This window comes from Cyprinodon tularosa, unplaced genomic scaffold (genome assembly GCF_016077235.1).
Source record: "Cyprinodon tularosa strain WSP-4 unplaced genomic scaffold, ASM1607723v1 ctg196, whole genome shotgun sequence".
Lineage (NCBI taxonomy): Eukaryota > Metazoa > Chordata > Actinopteri > Cyprinodontiformes > Cyprinodontidae > Cyprinodon > Cyprinodon tularosa.
Window position 1 is genome coordinate 986,118 of NW_024038715.1, and position 17,807 is coordinate 1,003,924.

The 17,807-nt window shown below is 38.4% G+C and overlaps 2 protein-coding genes across 7 annotated transcripts in view; both read right to left on the reverse strand.

Moving 5' to 3' along the window:
- The window catches only part of LOC119782608 (spermatid perinuclear RNA binding protein), a 113,730-nt gene that overhangs the window by 59,248 nt on the left and 36,675 nt on the right, over positions 1-17,807 (reverse strand). The window lies entirely within an intron of this gene.
- On the reverse strand, positions 9,839-11,188 carry LOC119782610 (P2X purinoceptor 7-like). Its single transcript, XM_038283632.1, has 2 exons — positions 11,139-11,188; positions 9,839-10,510 (listed from the first exon to the last, which is right to left on the reverse strand). Exons 1-2 carry the CDS (start codon positions 11,181-11,183, stop codon positions 10,004-10,006), a joined length of 552 nt encoding a protein of 183 aa, XP_038139560.1. The 5' UTR covers positions 11,184-11,188; the 3' UTR covers positions 9,839-10,003.

Consider the following 17,807-nt stretch of genomic DNA (forward strand, 5'->3'; position numbering starts at 1 on the left):
GTGCAATAATTTAATACAAATTACTGCAATAGCTTGTTTTTTATATGTAAAAAAAAAGCCCACAATAAATGTTACTTTCCAGCCTATATATATATACTGTATTCCATTAGAAAAAGTTGACCAGAATTATATATTACATTGTTTTTCAAGCTCGATTTCACTGAAACTGTATATTGACCGAATCCAGATGCAGGCCAGGAGAGGTCAGACAACAGAGTATTGATGAGAAGGCAGAGAAAATGCTGAGGTTGCTTCTGACAAGAAAAATAGATAACACTTACAAGGCTGTGTAACACCCCCTGATCAATTATTTAAATGGTTGTGCACCTTGTGTCTACTCTTCTATCTATCTATCTATCTATCTATCTATCTATCTATCTATCTATCTATCTATCTATCTATCTATCTATCTATCTATCTATCTATCTATCTATCTATCTATCTATCTATCTATCTATCTATCTATCTATCTATCTATCTATCTATCTATCTATCTATCTATCTATCTATGCAGTATTAAGTCCTGCATCCACATCATATTACTAATTTCAGCAGTGTGAGTACAGTCCTGCGTCAATGTGGGGAATAAAAAGACTATCACTATGCCAAAACTGAAGCATGCTACATCTGTGTGTGTGAGCCGGCAGGATCCTGCTATGCTGATTTCAGCAGGAACAGATGGTCCCGTCAGAGCTGAGCTGAAGCTCTACAGCATGTAGTGCATAGGTAGTGTGTGTTTGTGTGTATTCGTCATGCCAATAGATTCCTTTGTTTTTCAACAAATATATATATTCATACATGCTTCTACTTCTTACAGATCTAAAGACCATGTTATTCATGCAGAGATAGTGGCTGTTCTAATGTAAGTGACATTTAAGTGGTCTTTGCCTCTCCTCCGATGACACTTAGCAGCCAAATCCTGCTGAAAAGGTTGCTCAAGTCATGTTTGCAAAGAAAAAAGCAGTCCCACCCCCAGCACTATGTTCCGTGTGTCCAGACATGCAGCGCATCTTGCAATCTGTTTTGTGCAATTTCATTTTTTAGGATCAGTATATAGGATAAACAGGGAAAAGCAAATGCATAATATCTATTAATCTAAAACTGACAGGCAATCAACATACTTACATAGGTACAAAGATGATTTAAGGCTCATGCCAGAAAAGCGTCACAGAAACATCAAACTGAATTATTTAAACCATATGTAGGTCAATGGTTGATCTCAATAATAAAATGTTTTCTGTATTTTTTGGGAACATATAAGGACAGATGTGATAGTCCAGATGTGGTCTAATTCCATAATGGGCTTCGAAATCAAAAGCATTTCATTGAGCACACATGCATAATGCTGGTTAGTGACAGTGTGTCAGATCCCACACATATGGCTGCTGGTGGAATATAAATAAGCCGGAAAAAAAAAAACAAAATGCAGCCAGATAACATAAACAAAAGCTCCAATTATTTTTTTTGCTTACATTTTAAAACTGTAAATTTTTTGCCTATTTTGGAAAAAAAAAAAAAAAAAAGATAAGAAAAAGCTACACTATGGCAAATATTTCTGCAGTGTTTAACTTTTAAATATGGACCTTGCAAAAACGACAAGCAGGTAAATTGACTGAAGGCTGGACATGCATCTTATATGTAATACTATAAGTAAAATATGTATTTATTATTATGCATACTGCTTATCCTTTTTTATACTTATGCACACTTAGAAAATACTTACATAAAATTATGTAAACATATAAAATCTGTAGTCATTCCGAAAAAAACAACAGGACAGAAAAAATATAAATTTCCATAACAGAAACTTAAGAGTTTTTTAGAAGCTGATTTAAAATAAAAAAATTAGTTTTTACACAGTGTACAATTGAATCAAACAGCAGATTAAGAGGGGTCATAATGACTGACAGTAGACTAGTGCAAAAGTAAACAACAAGGGATGAGACATTTTAGTGGGATTTGTTGGGTATAACAAAAACAGTGCTGGATAACCAACTTAAAGTAGTATTTGACCTGTGAAGAACTGAAACCCGTGCTGCATATTAATATTTGCAAACTTAGTCATTACGACACGCCTAGCTCTTTATGCTGATATTACAAATGCATGGTGGTTCATGTTTCATATGCAAATGCAGTGTGGCCAACTGGTTGGAGGCGGCGTTCCTGGAGCCTGTGATAGATGCTGCGGTACCTTTTGAAGGCCCTGGTCGGTTATACTGTATGGATTTGGAAATTCTTTCTGGCCATTTCAGTCTGGTTCTCTTATTATAAGGGTTTCATGCATTATTTGTTGCTGAATTTTCTGGCAACCTGTGTAGTTTTCCCAGCTCAGGGGTTTTTATATAACTTTTAAGTGGATTGCTCATACTTAGTCTACAGAAAGCAGTGTTGCTAGCAACTCTACTGTAGGTAGAGGATAAAAGGGATATCTGTTGTAAAAATTGCTTTTTTTTTTTTTTTTTTGCACGGCTGGAAAGTTATGTTTCTCTGTCTACAGAGAAGCATAATGGATTGAGCACTAGAGAAGTTGTGGCATTTGGCATAAAGAATAAGAGCATAAATCCGGTCAACCATCAGTTTTTACCCAATATGTGTCTGCAGAAAACAAACAGACTTTTTGGCTTACAGTAGGCTAAAATCTGCTACAGAACCATTTGGTGTGTTTTTGTCCTTTAAAGTACGAGGAAATAAATATGTTTACATAGACTGTGTTCTGAGTGAGCTGCTTAACATCCAGAATTTTAACCTGCATTGTTGGAAAATGAACTGTTCAGAGATTCCAGCTATTTCAGTTCATTTTGAGCAGTGTGCTTGGTTATAGTGGTACCATTTCACACTTTCTTCCTGTTTCTCTTAAGACAGCAGAGGACGGCAGAAAGGAAGGAAAAGGAGGGAGAAGAGAGAAGAAAGGAATGTAATTTTGACGTGGTATGAGAGAGGCATGAGAGAGCTGGAAAACAATATGTTAATATTGTTGAAATGAACGGCTTAGATGAGGCAGAACATTTTGCAGAATCTAGAAGAGAACAACTTTAAGACCCCAAAACTGTTTATGTATATTAGGACTCCAAAATGTAACAACAATTACTGTCATCACAATAACAGCCTGTGGGATAAGCTTACTGTATGGCAAAAATGGACATTAACTGTGATTAATAGTTTGCTCAAGTGTTTGCATTTATATTATATGTTAGTGTTTAGTTAATTAGACTTAAGCTTGAAGTATTTGACCATTTATGAAGCCTTTAATGTTTTTAGCCAATCAGATGGATCTCTTACCATTAGATGCCCACTTTCGATGTAAACCCAGTTGGATAAAGTTTAGTGAAATTAGAAAAGGCTGAAAAAACCCAAAAACAAATAAAAAAAAAGGCCTTTTTCTTATTTGAAGATGTTTTGGTTTCAAGGGAGACGAGAATCTACAAACAGGTACTCTGCAACACACAAGAAAAACTTGTAGCAACCACAAGAAAACACACAATCAGTCAACATTGTCACCTTGGAAACAGCTAAAGAAAAAAAAAAAAAAAAAAAGCTAGGGCTTGCAAAACCAATGTTACAAATGTTTGGACAACTAAAGGTACAAACCTACTCCTCTCGGGTAAAGGGTAAGTACTGTGAGCTACTTACACTCTATGAACACTCTTTGTTTACGTTTAATAACCAAATATACAAATTTCCTACATTTCCAGAGAAAATTGCAACATTATTCACACTTTCTGTCAGAACAATGATGGAGGCAAAATAAATAGTAGCAACTTAAATGAGCTAGCACCATTTCTTCCTCATAAGCTACCAATAGCACACCTGTTGTGTGGCACAGAGAGTGGCTGTGATGCTGTGGGCCCTAAAGGCTCCTTGCTAGGAGCAGCTCTTTGCAACAGCTCAACGTCCCATATAAAGCATTTGATCTAAGCAAAAAGCTTAATTATCAGTCTTGCAAGTGACAAAAGAAATCACAAAGCAGTAGAAATAAATAGCGAACGCCAGATATGATTTTCATGAACACAGTGAGCAAAGAGAGTTTTGTTAGTCTGATGAACAAATGGACTAGAGAGACCATGTCCCGTCACTGAACCATTAATCCCATGGCGTCATTCGACAAAAGTACGAAAACCAGCAGAGCAGAATGACATTAACATTGCATCCAGAAAGGTAATTGAAGCGCTTCCCCTTTACACCTCTACTTTTATAAAAAAAAAATTTAAATTAATTTAATTCCACACAATTTACAAACATTCTTATGTGTAGATGCGGGAGGATTTCCGCAAACCAGTATGTAGATAGACTATGCATGATGTGCACTTTAATTTCGTCAAAACTAAAGTGAGGATGTTTTTTAAGGAAGAATGAACCTGCAAAATTTAAGAGATGAAGCCAGATAAGGAATCAGCTCACTGTTTGTGCAACATTTTAGTTTAATATTAACTCTAATTTGACAGAGCTGTAGTTAAATGAACAGCAATAAAAAATGTATAACTTATGCTAAATTATAAAAGTCATATACACATACCATTTTTATTTTCTTGTTCATTTATAGCCTGAAGGGCCTCTTAAAGCTACAGTGTGTAATTTTTACAGGAATATAAAGTCAGAAATGTAATATATTATACATAACTATGTTATTTATCATCACCTTTGAGCTCAGCCTTTTAACCATAATATTTGCGTTGCCTTAGAATTCGTTATTTATAATTACATAGGAGCGGGTCGCGCAGCCATGGGGGCTGACATCTTTGCTCTACGGCAAGTGCAGAGGCAATAAACTAGCGATTGCGAGATCTCCCATTACGCTCGAAAATAACTACGGCAAGTTGAGAGAGATGAACTGAGATGGTACTGAACAGTAGATGGCAGTATTATGCCTGAGAAGCGTTTAGTCTGCCTGAAACCAAAGAAGAAGAAGAAGCAGGTATACTGCGCTTCAGTAACAACAAAGGTGAACAAGGCGGCAGGCGTGAGTGACTTGGCAAACTGTTTGGCACTGTGTGGCCAAACATCAGACGAATGGAGGATCATGCCTACTCTGTATCACAACGAAAAGCGGCGGACACCGAACCCCCGTCATCTAAGAAGCGGAAACACGACGAGAATAAACTCAAGCGTGACAAGAAACGGCAAAAAACACGGATCAACATTGGCACGGCATTTCCACGATGGAAGTCACTGATGGAGGAAAAAGGTTTTCAAAGTGACGCTCAAGTTGCCAGTTTTCTCTTGGACAGGTAATTAATCCTACACACACAATTGTCTTTTTATACACGTAATACCCCACCCCCACATCCCGTTTCAACCAAACTATTGTCAAGATGTCAGGTAGCATTACCTAGATAAGGCCACAGCTTCATAAAATTACCACAGCTGATAGTGGCGTGTGTGAGTGTGAGAGAGACAGATATATGAAGCTGCATATTAGCGAGCTACGTGCCAGGCAGCAGACTTATCACTGGATTTATCTAACACTTGTATCTGATAGCTGTTTATCACGTATACAGGTATATTTCAATATTGTAAGTCTAGGCAAGCCATTCCTCTCAGCTTCATCTTATGTACGGTAACAGCAATTATTACAGCTGTGTGTGACTCTGTAACCTCAGATGTGTCACTGGTCCTACAGCTATGAGAGAAGTCCTTCAGCGTCTACTCCGATGAAGGGAAAACCCTCTCTTGTGACAGCCCCAGCTCTGTCAACGATTGGTGCTTCTAGTGGCACAGAAAGGCAAGTCATCACTCTGAAACTATTGTGGTCCCAACACACTTCATAACCTGATTGTAGTTTTGTTGTATTGTGACATTGGTTCAGTAATAAATAAAGCTACTCTAAGATTCTGATGCTAATAAAATAGCAAGTGAGTCAGCTTTCTGTAGTGTTTACCGTCGCTCTCCATATGTGTAAAGAAACATGCTGTGATTATACTTTACAGAGAGGAGCATTTGGATGTAATTGCAGGAGCTACAGAAATTCAGAGCCTGGAGCAAAGGTAACAGCTAACTTGTACCATCTTTGAGCTATGTCATCTTCTTTTATAAACTTATAATTGGTGTATTTTTTTTATTTTTTAACAGCTTACAGGACATGAGTATTGTTGAGGAGGAGATGGGGGAAAATGTTTTCAATGATCTGTTGAATAGTGTGTAAGTGATACTTTCTAACTATTCTAAATGTGCTGTGAACGATTTTTATATTTTTAATTTTTTTTGTTCCCCCCTAATTTTCCCTTCTTTACAGAATCGATTGGACAGATGAAGGTTCTTCCAACATTCATCCCAAAAGTGATGATGGCAAGAATTATGACAGCTCAGATGAAGAGTATTTTCCACCTATTTGTATACGGTATGTCATCACTCATTATTTGTACTGCTACTGTTGTGTGGTATTATAGTTTTTTTTTTGTCAAATTATTTGTTGCACACATGCTTTCATTATGTGTCTCAATAGAATGGGTGGAGCACTTAAAGGACTATCAATTGATGAACTTCCAGTTATTGGACTAGATGAAACTGTACATGATCAGCCTGCACGTGAAGACCCTCCTGATGAGCCACCATGTGATGAAGCACCTGCTTTCCCACAGCCACTGCATGTCCTCTGTGAGGATGACATCGGTGCCAGAGCAGCAATAGTTTATGAAGACTGCTTGAAACAACTGGCCACATTTCTGATCCTGCCGGTGGATAAGTGTACAGCTCTTCTTCAGACTGGCACGTTTTGCAACAGCAGTGCCCCATTTGAGATAAACATCGCTACCAAGGGGACAGCAATAAGTGTGGAATGGGTAAGTCTAGACCCTTGTGGCACATCGTAAGATTATGGTTGTCTAGCTATGACAATTTTCTAGTGGAAGCCAGTATTATTTATTTATTTATTTATTTATTCGCATGTCTTTGACTTTTAGGTCTGTCCCAAAGGACACAGCTTGTGGAGATGGAATTCCCAGGCAAAAATGAAGTTTGGGATGCAAATAGGAGATTTTCTCTTGTCCACCAACATTTTACTGTCTGGCAATAACTATGCAAAGGTTGCCCTTTTGTTCAAATTTATGAACATGGGGATGGTGAACAAGAACACCTTCTTCTCCATTCAGGACAGTTACTGTGTTGACACCATAAAAGACTTCTGGGAAGAGAGGAGGAGTGAGGCCCTCAGTTCCCTTCAAGGGAAAGATGTTGTTGTTCTAGGTACATAGCTCAACGAGTAATAAAGACATTAGACAAGGACAGTGTGATTGTAAGCAGCTGATCATTTTATTTTTTGCCTTTTTGTATTTGTTACTTTTTCAGCGGATGGAAGAAATGACTCACCAGGCCACTGTGCACAGTACTGCAGCTACACCACCATGGAGAATGACACCAAAGAGATCATTTATGTTGCCACCATTGACAAGCGGCACACATCCTGGAACTCTGTTGTCATGGAGAGGGAGGGCTTTATCCAGACTGTAGACAAGCTAACATCAGAGATAAAGCTTGTAGAGGTCTGCACTGATGCTCATGCCCAGATTGGGGCCCTTATGAGTAAGGCTTTATCTGATAAAGTGTATGAATTTCTTTGTTTTAAACATTACTAGAATACTGTAGTGATATTGTATGTTTCTCTACTTTGCAGACCCAGATAAAGGCAAATACAAGGCACTTGGAATTCATCACAGTCTGGACATGTGGCATGGTGCCAAAAACCTGGCTAAAAAAATAGCAGCTGTAAGTTAAAAAATGGCTCAAATGTTATCATTTACATTAATTATAAAGTGATGACTGTATAGGCATCTACAGTATGACTGAAGTTAGCTAATCAATCAGGTGTTTTCTTCAACATTAAAATGTGTCTACTTTTACCCTTACATGTAATATGGTTGAATACCTTATGTCATTTGCCTTTTATATATGTTTTGTTTTTCTGCTAAAGGCAGCAAAAATCAAAGGACAATCAACCCTCTTTGTCTGGCTGAAAGACATTGTGAACCATTTTTGGTGGTGTTGTAAGATGGCTGACACAACTGAGCAGTGTCTTGTAAGTGCATATGTGTATGAGAATTTGCACACATATTTAATGTAGTTCAGGATACAGTTTGTGTATGAAAAAGACAGTGCTTTTCTACTTTCTACACAGACACTATGGATTGGCATCACCCACCATGTGTGCAACATTCACACATGGAAAACAGGAAAATGCGAACATGGACATCTGGAAGAACTGCATGGAAAGGAGTGGATCCAGAGAGACTCCAAATGCCACAAAGCTTTAATAGACATTATTCTCAATAAGCGTTGGCAGAAGAATGTTCATAAATACCTACGCTTCAGGTAAAGTGCATCTAAATGCTTCACACAAAATCACATTGTGTACATTATACTATTCTGTGGTTGTTTTTGCAAACACTGAAGTTTACAATTACTGTTCAATCAGATCAACTGCTGACCTAGAAGCATTCCAGAACCATATTCTGATGTATGCCAGCAAGCGTCATGCTTTCAGTCCCCCAGTTTATGAGGCAAGAGTTCTGCTGGCTGCTCTTGACTACAACTTCCATCGGAACCGACCTACAATGAAAACAGCCGAAGGCAAAGAGATGTAAGTCTAATAAACTTACAACTAAATACTCCCAGTAACTACAGCACATACTGACACTCTTAATCTATGTTTTTTTAAAAGAGCTTATTTATTTTTTTCTTTTGTGGGGGAAAAAAAACTGACTCTGAAGTGTTGTAATCTGTCTAATTAGTTTCAGAAGGCTGTACAACAAAAACGCCAGAAGATACAGTGTATATGCCCTGAAATCTGAAAAAAACTACAGCTATATCCCGGAGCTGCAGGAACGAATTCTTAAAAGAAGACTTGTGACTGAGGTGGGGATGCCGCGAAGACGGAGCCTTCGACCAGATGACCCCAGGAGGCTCGGTTTGGTGCCCCCCATAACTGCACCTGCCACATCAGAACTTGTGCCAACACAAGTCAAGAGAGGTCTAGGTAAGTCACACACATTTATTTGCCTCAATTGTGGCATATTAGGGTATAGCTTGCATGACAAGTGAAGTAAGATGTTGACCACAAACAGAAATCAGTGCAATACTATACTAACTACTTGTATCATGACACTGTCTCCAACAGGACCAGTCTTCAGTCCACCTGATGATATGTGATTCAGACATCCTGCTTCATACAACATGAAAAAAAGTTGTAATGAACGAGTTCAGATGTGTACAGATATTGCTGGGAAATATATTCCCCTTTTGCACAAGTGAAAATATCTATGTCACTGCAGTAAATAAATGATGCATAGCTGGTGATCCGCTGTTTTTCTTATAGCTATTGTATTTTTTATACAAATTTGAGTTGAAGGCAGAACTACAGGATGATAGGGTGCATTTAGCTTTCAGTTCAAACAAGAAATTATACTTTATTTTTTGACTTTGTCAAAGACAGTTCTGGTGAAGATGAAATGAGCTGTTTACAACTATTTATACACTAGAAACTGCAGGTTTATGATTGTACAATGTTTCTATTTATATTGTCAAGATTTGAAGAGATGGCCAAAATATTTAACTTGGAAATTATTTAGATTATAAACTGTGTCAACATAAGTTATTTTTGTAGATTCCTCTTTGGGTTAAAATTACATGGACAAAGCTGATCCCTGTGATAACACAAGTACATTAGTGTAGCCTGAATTAGAAATTATCATTTACAAACATAACAGGAAAGTACTTTTTCTATGGGTCCATGCTTATATGTATATACTGACAAATACAACAGGTATATGTAATTTTTTAGATTTTATTTACAATTGCAAAAACAAATAACTTTCACAAATAAATAATTTAATACAAAATAATTCCTGGACAAAGTTGCAGTGAAAAAAATAGAACATACTTTGAAAGATAATAAAAAATAGTAAAGTCTAACCACAAAAAAAGGAAAAATAGCTTTGATGCCCTGATGATGTTCACACAGGTTTGTGAGCACTTGTGGTCCTGTATTGACATGCCAGAGGGCCAGGGAGAATACTCAGATGCCTGGTATGAATCCTGTGTAATGTCCAGTGGGGTCAGGGAACTTGTCCCTGATGCTCCAAACACAGCAGCTGGGGATGACAACACGGTTTCCCTGGCCTAAAGAGCCATGTTGCCAGAAAATAAAATGCCTATATGCTGCATAACGGTACTCCCGGTTGTCATCCCCAGGCCCCCTAACTTGCCCAAATACTGTCAGTTCCTCCCTGTACTGCCTATGAATACGTAAAAAACCTTCTTCCAAGCAGTACTGGGAGAAGTGAGGTAGCCGGCTTACACAGTGAGCTGGATCCTGGCCACAGCATATCCTCTCCCGGTCTGTAGGCATGTCCCTGCAGTTACCACAAGTACACCATGGTACTCCCTGTACACCAGTAAACGGTGGGGCACCATGCCTGAGCTGATGCATCATCAGGGCATCAAAAAGTAGTCCTGGCTGCCTCTCCAGGAGCTGGGTGGTGAGCTCCCTGTGCTCCTCCAGGGTCATCTCCCCAATAAGTCTCTGAGAAAATTAAACACAGGACAAATACATGTGATGTTTTAATATATTATCAAATGCTAATATCACTGCAGTTTTTGGAGTACATGATGCTCAAACCTGTCTAAAACAGTAACATGCTGCGTGATGATGCTGTTACTCTCCAGTATACTTATTCAGCAACGTCCCTGACGTTTCACAGGTAATGATTCAGTAATTTTCTGTAAAATAATTTTCTGGATATATACCTCGGTTACTTCTCTCCGGCTCCTTTGGAGATCTTCAAGCCTTTCCTCCTCTGATCTAGTCACCCCGCTGGCTCCTCTCCCTCGCCTGGCCCTGGCTGCACGCCCACCCCGGCCTCTCTGCCCTCTTCCTCTCCCTTTTCCTCGCCTTGTAACCCCCGTGCCACAAACAAGACTTGGACTCTGTAAACGGGGAATATATATTCTTCCAGCGAACACAATCTCGCTGTTAAACTAATGAATACAATTACTTCGTCTGTTTATATCACCATGCAAAGCAGCTCACCAAAACGTCACAACGATGTAGAAAAAATAACGGGTATATTCATTATCTAAAGTCTACATGAAATCTATACCCTACACAGACTAATGAAATACTATCTGTAAAATTATCTATGTAAACAAACCTCATCACTTGAGAAGGTAGGTGATTCCGACGTCGTGGAAGACATTTTGTCCCATAACGCTCGCCGTACTGTTGGGGGGAGAAGCGGTGGGGGGGAGATGTTCATGTTGCTGCAGTCTGCAGTCTGGACGTTAGATGTCGCTGAAAATTACACACTGTAGCTTTAAATAAATCTAAAGGTCAGTTCACAACAGTTTCATATCAAGACTTTTACAGCGTTCTTCAGCAATTAAACACACAAAATAAAAAATAAAAAATGTGTTTTAAGTAAAAGTAAATGATTTCCATTGTAGTGAATTCTCCCTCTGCATCATAAACTGAGTGCAGATAAGTGTATTAAAAAGACAAGCCGTGTGTAAAGCAACCTTGACTTCCTGTTTTATAGCCTCTGTCACCCTCAAACACTGCAACACCTCACTGCGATGGACAGAAACGTGCAATAGGTTGTTGGAAAGGTTAGACCCCATAGTTTTCACAAGAATCTTTTATGAGCATGGTGGTGGGCAGTTGGGTGTTTGGTAACGTTCATATTTTTCCTTACAAAATGAATGGATTGAATCATCAGTAGTGGGAGCAGGATCATGGTTTACACACTGATGTAGCAACAATCATTTATTGGGTAGAAAAACACCCAAAACACTCGGACCATCGAAGGGCGGTTGGTCGACGTTTACAGGTGCTGGTCATAAAATTAGAATATCATGAAAAAGTAGATTGATTTCAGTAATTCCATTTAAAAAGTGAAACTTGTATATTATATTCATACATTACATACAAACTCATATATTTCAGATGTTTATTTTGTTTAATTTTGATGATTACAAATGACAACAAATGAAAATCTCAAATTCATCATATCAGAAAATTAGAATATTGTGAAAAGGTTCAAAATTGATGGCCCCTGGTGCCACACTCTAATCAGCTAATTAACTCAAACCACCTGCAAAAGCCTTTAAATGGTCTTTCAGTCTAGTTCTATAGGCTACACAATCATGGGGAAGACTGCTGACTTGACAGTTGTTCAAAAGACGACCATCGACACCTTGCACAAGGAGGGCAAGACACAAAAGGTCATCGCTAAAGAGGCTGGCTGTTCACAGAGCTCAGTGTCCAAGCACATTAATAGAGAGGCGAAGGGAAGGAAAAGATGTGGTCGAAAAAAGTGTACAAGCAAGAGAGATAACCACACCCTGGAGAGGATTGTGAAACAAAACCCATTCAAAAATGTGGGGGAGATTCACAAAGAGTGGACTGCAGCTGGAGTGAGTGCTTCAAGAACCACCACACACAGACGTATGAAAGACATGGGTTTCTGCTGTCGCATTCCTTGTGTCAAGCCACTCTTGAACCACAGACAGCGTCAGAAGCATCTTGCCTGGGCTAAAGAGAAACAGGACTGGACTGCTGGTGAGTGGTCCAAAGTCATGTTCTCTGATGAAAGTAAATTTTGCATTTCCTTTGGAAATCAAGGTCCCAGAGTCTGGAGGAAAAGAAGAGAGGCACTTCATCCACGTTGCTTGAAGTCCAGTGTAAAGTTTCCACAGTCAGTGATGGTTTGGGGTGCCATGTCATCTGCTGGTGTTGGTCCATTGTGTTTTCTGAGGTCCAGGGTCAACGCAGCCACATACCAGGAAGTTTTAGAGCACTTCATGCTTCCTGCAGCTGACCAACTTTTTGGAGATGCAGATTTCATTTTCCAACAGGACTTGGCACCTGCACACAGTGCCAAAGCTACCAGTACCTGGTTGAAGGACCATGGTATCCCTGTTCTTAATTGGCCAGCAAACTCTCCTGACCTTAACCCCATAGAAAATCTATGGGGTATTGTGAAGAAGAAGATGCAATACACCAGACCCAACAATTCAGAAGAGCTAAAAGCCACTATTAGAGCAACCTGGGCTATCATAACACCTGAGCAGTGCCACAGACTGATCGACTCCATGCCACGCCGCATTGCTGCAGTAATACAGGCCAAAGGAGGCCCAACTAAATACTGAGTGCTGTACATGCTCATACTTTTCATGTTCATACTTTTCAGTTGGCCAACATTTCTATAAATCCTTTGTTTTTATTGGTCTTCAGTAATATTCTAATTTTCTGATATGATGAATTTGAGATTTTCATTTGTTGTCATTTGTAATCATCAAAATTAAACAAAATAAACATCTGAAATATATGAGTTTGTATGTAATGTATGAATATAATATACAAGTTTCACTTTTTAAATGGAATTACTGAAATCAATCTACTTTTTCATGATATTCTAATTTTATGACCAGCACCTGTACTTAGTGCTGACTAGAGGTCCTCAAACAGACAGGTTTCTCAACTTAATGTGCAAATAAGGAGTGTGTTTAACGTGTTTATTAACACAGTTTCCATGGTTGCTAGAGTGATTAAAGGATACTGGAGTAAGATTGACAACTTTTAATGTAATTAATAATGGTAAAAAAATGCACCGAGCAGAATCCTGGAAAAGGAAATCCAGAGGCCATTCAAAGTCTGAAACGCTTATAAAAAATGAGTGTATTAGCCTTTTTTCAGTATAGTGATGACTACTTTCAGTGTAGCAGGCCATTAAACTAAAATGTAGGGGGCTCCTAACCCCATATAATGATACCAGAGATGCGCGGATGGGGCAAGAACCTGTTGGTAGAGGCTGCCATGTTTGATTAACATGCAAATGCATGTTTTTTTTAGTATTTGCCCAAAACAACTATGCTGTCAACTTTTTTTTTTAGACACATTTAGACCTCCTCCCTTGAAGGATTTAGTAAAAAAGAAAAAGACCAAAACAAAATCACACCAAAAGAATGAAAACATGACCAAAGTTTAAAGACGTTGAAGATTTCCTTTGCCTGCTAGAAATTATTGGAGCACTAAGTGGTAGGCAAGTGTAAGCCATCTAGACTTTCAGCTCAAGGTGAAAAGCTGGAGGAAAAGAAGAAAAAACAGCTTCCAAAGTGAAGCAAAACTAAACACCATGATTCCACCTACATGGATCAGCATGACAGAATGTTTATATATCTCAAGAATCTGGATTTTGTTGAAAGGTTTTGTACATTAATTTAGCACAAAAGCTCCAAGCTCTTTGATCAGTAACCCAATCAGTAAAAGCTGTCTATCGTTGCACTTGGTTAAATAAAAGAGTAACTCCTTTTCATAGTGATTTTAGCCGTTGATGTGCTAGATTAACAAACAAATTACAATAATCTTCAACATGATCTGCCATTTCACTTAATCCTTTGGAATCTTTTATTCTTCATCAATCTCATCTCTTTGAGCATCCATTGGTCAAGGGTACAACAATAAAGGTAATGCTAACAAGCTAGATGAGAGATGGATTACACCCAGTCAGTTACAGTTACAGTTGGAGAACCAGAAAAAAACATACATAAGGGTATATGGACAGAGCATAGAGGTTCTGCAAAAACAACCTAAACTGGTATTTGAACCAGGGACCTTATTGCTACCAGGCAGCAGTGCTGAGATATTTAATACATATTTAATAAGAGTAAAAAGAGTATGCCAGTCAAATACTTATTTTCTGCTTTCTGGTTTGTGCATGAAATGACGCACCAGATTGCAACAATGCCTGGCAGAAAGGATGGAAAGTGAGTGTGAACAAGACTCGTCCTCAACTTTTTCCTTTGGGAATGGTCACCATGGTTACAGGAGCCTTTTTTTCGGCTGAATGTGGGACAAACATAAGGAAGCAAGAGAGAGAAAGTAAAAAGGGTAAAAACATAGATAAAGGGATGTGATGGAGACAATAAGATAGTGTAAGAAAATCTTAAAATAAGTTAATGTGTGTAAAAAGATCTGACATTGCTTGCATACCTAATCTAAAAACTCTGACCAAAATAGGACTAGGAGTACATCTATAGAAACAGAATTTAGGATGCGATTACAAAAGAGCACCTGCCATACATTGCACTGCAGAGAAGATACCCGATCCCCAGCGGAAAAGGCATAAGGTGGTAGGATAAAGCAGCGACCAAATACACGCTCTAATGGAAAACAAAGGCCAAAAGGGAACAAACAGCGTCAAGAGACTATCACGTCTCATCTTACAACCAGACAATCAGACTCCATCTATATTTCAAAAGCCACGGAAAACTGTCACAACGGTCTTTCTAGATCCCAGATTAGAGGAGGGCACTGCTAATGAAGAGCAGGGCGCAACAGGATCATGTTTCCATCATGTAATCTTAAGGCAACTGTGAGAAAAAATTTAGTAAATATAATTGAAATTATGTATTTAATCAAATGTTTATTACTCAAATATTTGAGCAGACAAGCTGACATTTATCTGATGTAGATGTAGAAGATTCATATGGCCAAGTATCTGCTAAGATGGAGAACTGAACAGATGAGAAGTCACTTTACGTTCCTCTCAGGTGTCTGCTTGTCTAAACTGTGTGTGGGCAGAAACCGTGCTAAACGTTACAGACACCGATCTCAGTGTTCTCTGGTGCAGCTTTGTCAATATTTGCATTAATGCCTGCAAAATGACACAGGCTAAATTATTCATTGAGAACAAAAGGAATATACTTGTAAAGGCTGGTTCTGCTTGACAGCACTGCCTTGCCTTTAAAGACACATGTGCATCAGTGTGTGTATATTCAGTATGTTGACTGAGGCATTTAAAAAAAGAAAAGATGGGATGTGCATGGCTAGGCTCACCAGCAAAGTCACTGCTTCCTCAAGGACACTGCGGCTGAAGGGGCAAGGAAGACAGAAGAAATGACACACGGGAAGAAAAGGAGAAAGAAGAAGACAGGAGGATAAACAGACAAGGTGAAATAGGGCCAAGAAAGATGCAAGACACAAAGAAAGCTTGAAACACAAGGACAGTAATAAAGGCAAGAGATAATAGGAGTGTGTGGTAAGAAGGGATTGAAAACGAGGAGTAAGAGTAATCCAGAAAATCAACAGATGGTGTATATGTGCATGAAATAGTGTACAAGTTGGTTTCTGTAATTTAAAAGGAAAAAAATATTTGCTAGAAAAAAAAAAGGTTAGGTACTTGAATAATTTGGCTTTCTTTAAAAAAAACACATAAATGGGATTAAGAGTTGCATTTCCTTTTTTCTAATGGATTTCACAATTGTAGAAATATTTAGAAACATAAAAGTGATGGAAAATCTTCACAATTACCAACCTCTAACATTACAATATTAACAGAGGGTAAGACCAATACAGATATTATTGTCCTCTTTGGTGGCGGTGGGTTAATTAAGCAGCAGAGATTTCAGGGGGCTGGAATCTCCCATATCAGATCTGTAGTAGTTAACCCTGGTAAATCATTCCAAGATATATCACTTAACCTGCAAATTAAAACCCCTAAAAATGTAACAGAGCAAATTAACACAATCAAAACATCCAAAAAATCTCCTCCCACGGTAAGGAAAGGCAGCCATGGCTGAGTGAAGAACAGTGGAGCATATTGTGAGGCTCTCCAGTGATTCACTCAAACCGCTACCCACTAATGCAGACCCCAAACACTGATAGTGGAGAAGGCCACTGGGGTGAGCTGCATAAAAAAATACTTTACATACATAAGTAGGCAGTTTACCAAAGCAGAGAGTGAACTCTTCAACCGCACAGCATGGCCAACTGTGATAAAAAAAACAGTTTAAATTAAAGTGCATTTAGTAGAGAACCTATAATCATGACAACAAGGCCACAAACGAGTGAGGAAGGTTTTGTTTTGGTCTATGAGATGAAAAATGTATGACCGCGCTAAAGTAGGCAGGAAGAAGCATGTGGCATCTGATGTTGAATGCTGTAAATATAAACCACGGTTGATTATGTTCTCCTGAAAGGCCATACCAGTGCTACGCCAAAGTGTGTAATAGACCGGGATCGCTACAGGATAAGGTGTCAGTGTCATATTTTGCCTAACTGCTGTGTGAAAACAGCATGCTGCACTGCAGCCTTAGAGAGAGAGAGAGAAAAAACAAACCTTTTTAGATTGTTTAACAGAATTACACAGATGAATGTTTGTCAAACATTAGCAGCATGAAAAAAACAACCATTTAAAGTTAAGGAATGACAGTCGGTAAGCATACAGCACTGGTGTTTTTTTTTAATGTGCATTAAAACTAAACTGCATAGGAAGCGATTCTGCTTGTAAAGCCTGAATAAAGCCTTTAACTCTCCTTAATATTTTGTATTTTAAATGGACAAATACATCAGTTATAATATATAAAGAGCCATAGTTTGACAAACAAAAATCTTTGTTACCTTTGCTTTAATACCTTTAAATACCTTAAATCAATAAAATACATATATTTTTTATGTTCAAGACTTTTAGTGCATGTAACAATATTTTTCAGCACTTTATATTTTATCTTTGTAAACAAACTAAAGTAATAGACATTTAAATTTTAACACTTTCCTTGATGGGCCCTTGGCTGGTCCCCTAAGATTCCTTTTATAAACATCAATCTTTGTACTAAAATATTCTTTCTGTCATGATTTGTGGACATTAAGATCTAAAGAGAAGCATCATCTACTGGTCAGTTCAGGGAAAGGGTGGAGTCAGAGCAAAAAGAAGCACGTCGAGGAGAAGGAGGGATTGCATTCGAGTCAATCAGTCAATGCAATCAACTGGTTTTCCTTAGATAAAAAACTTTGACTGTGGCTGGAAGATGGCTGCCATTTG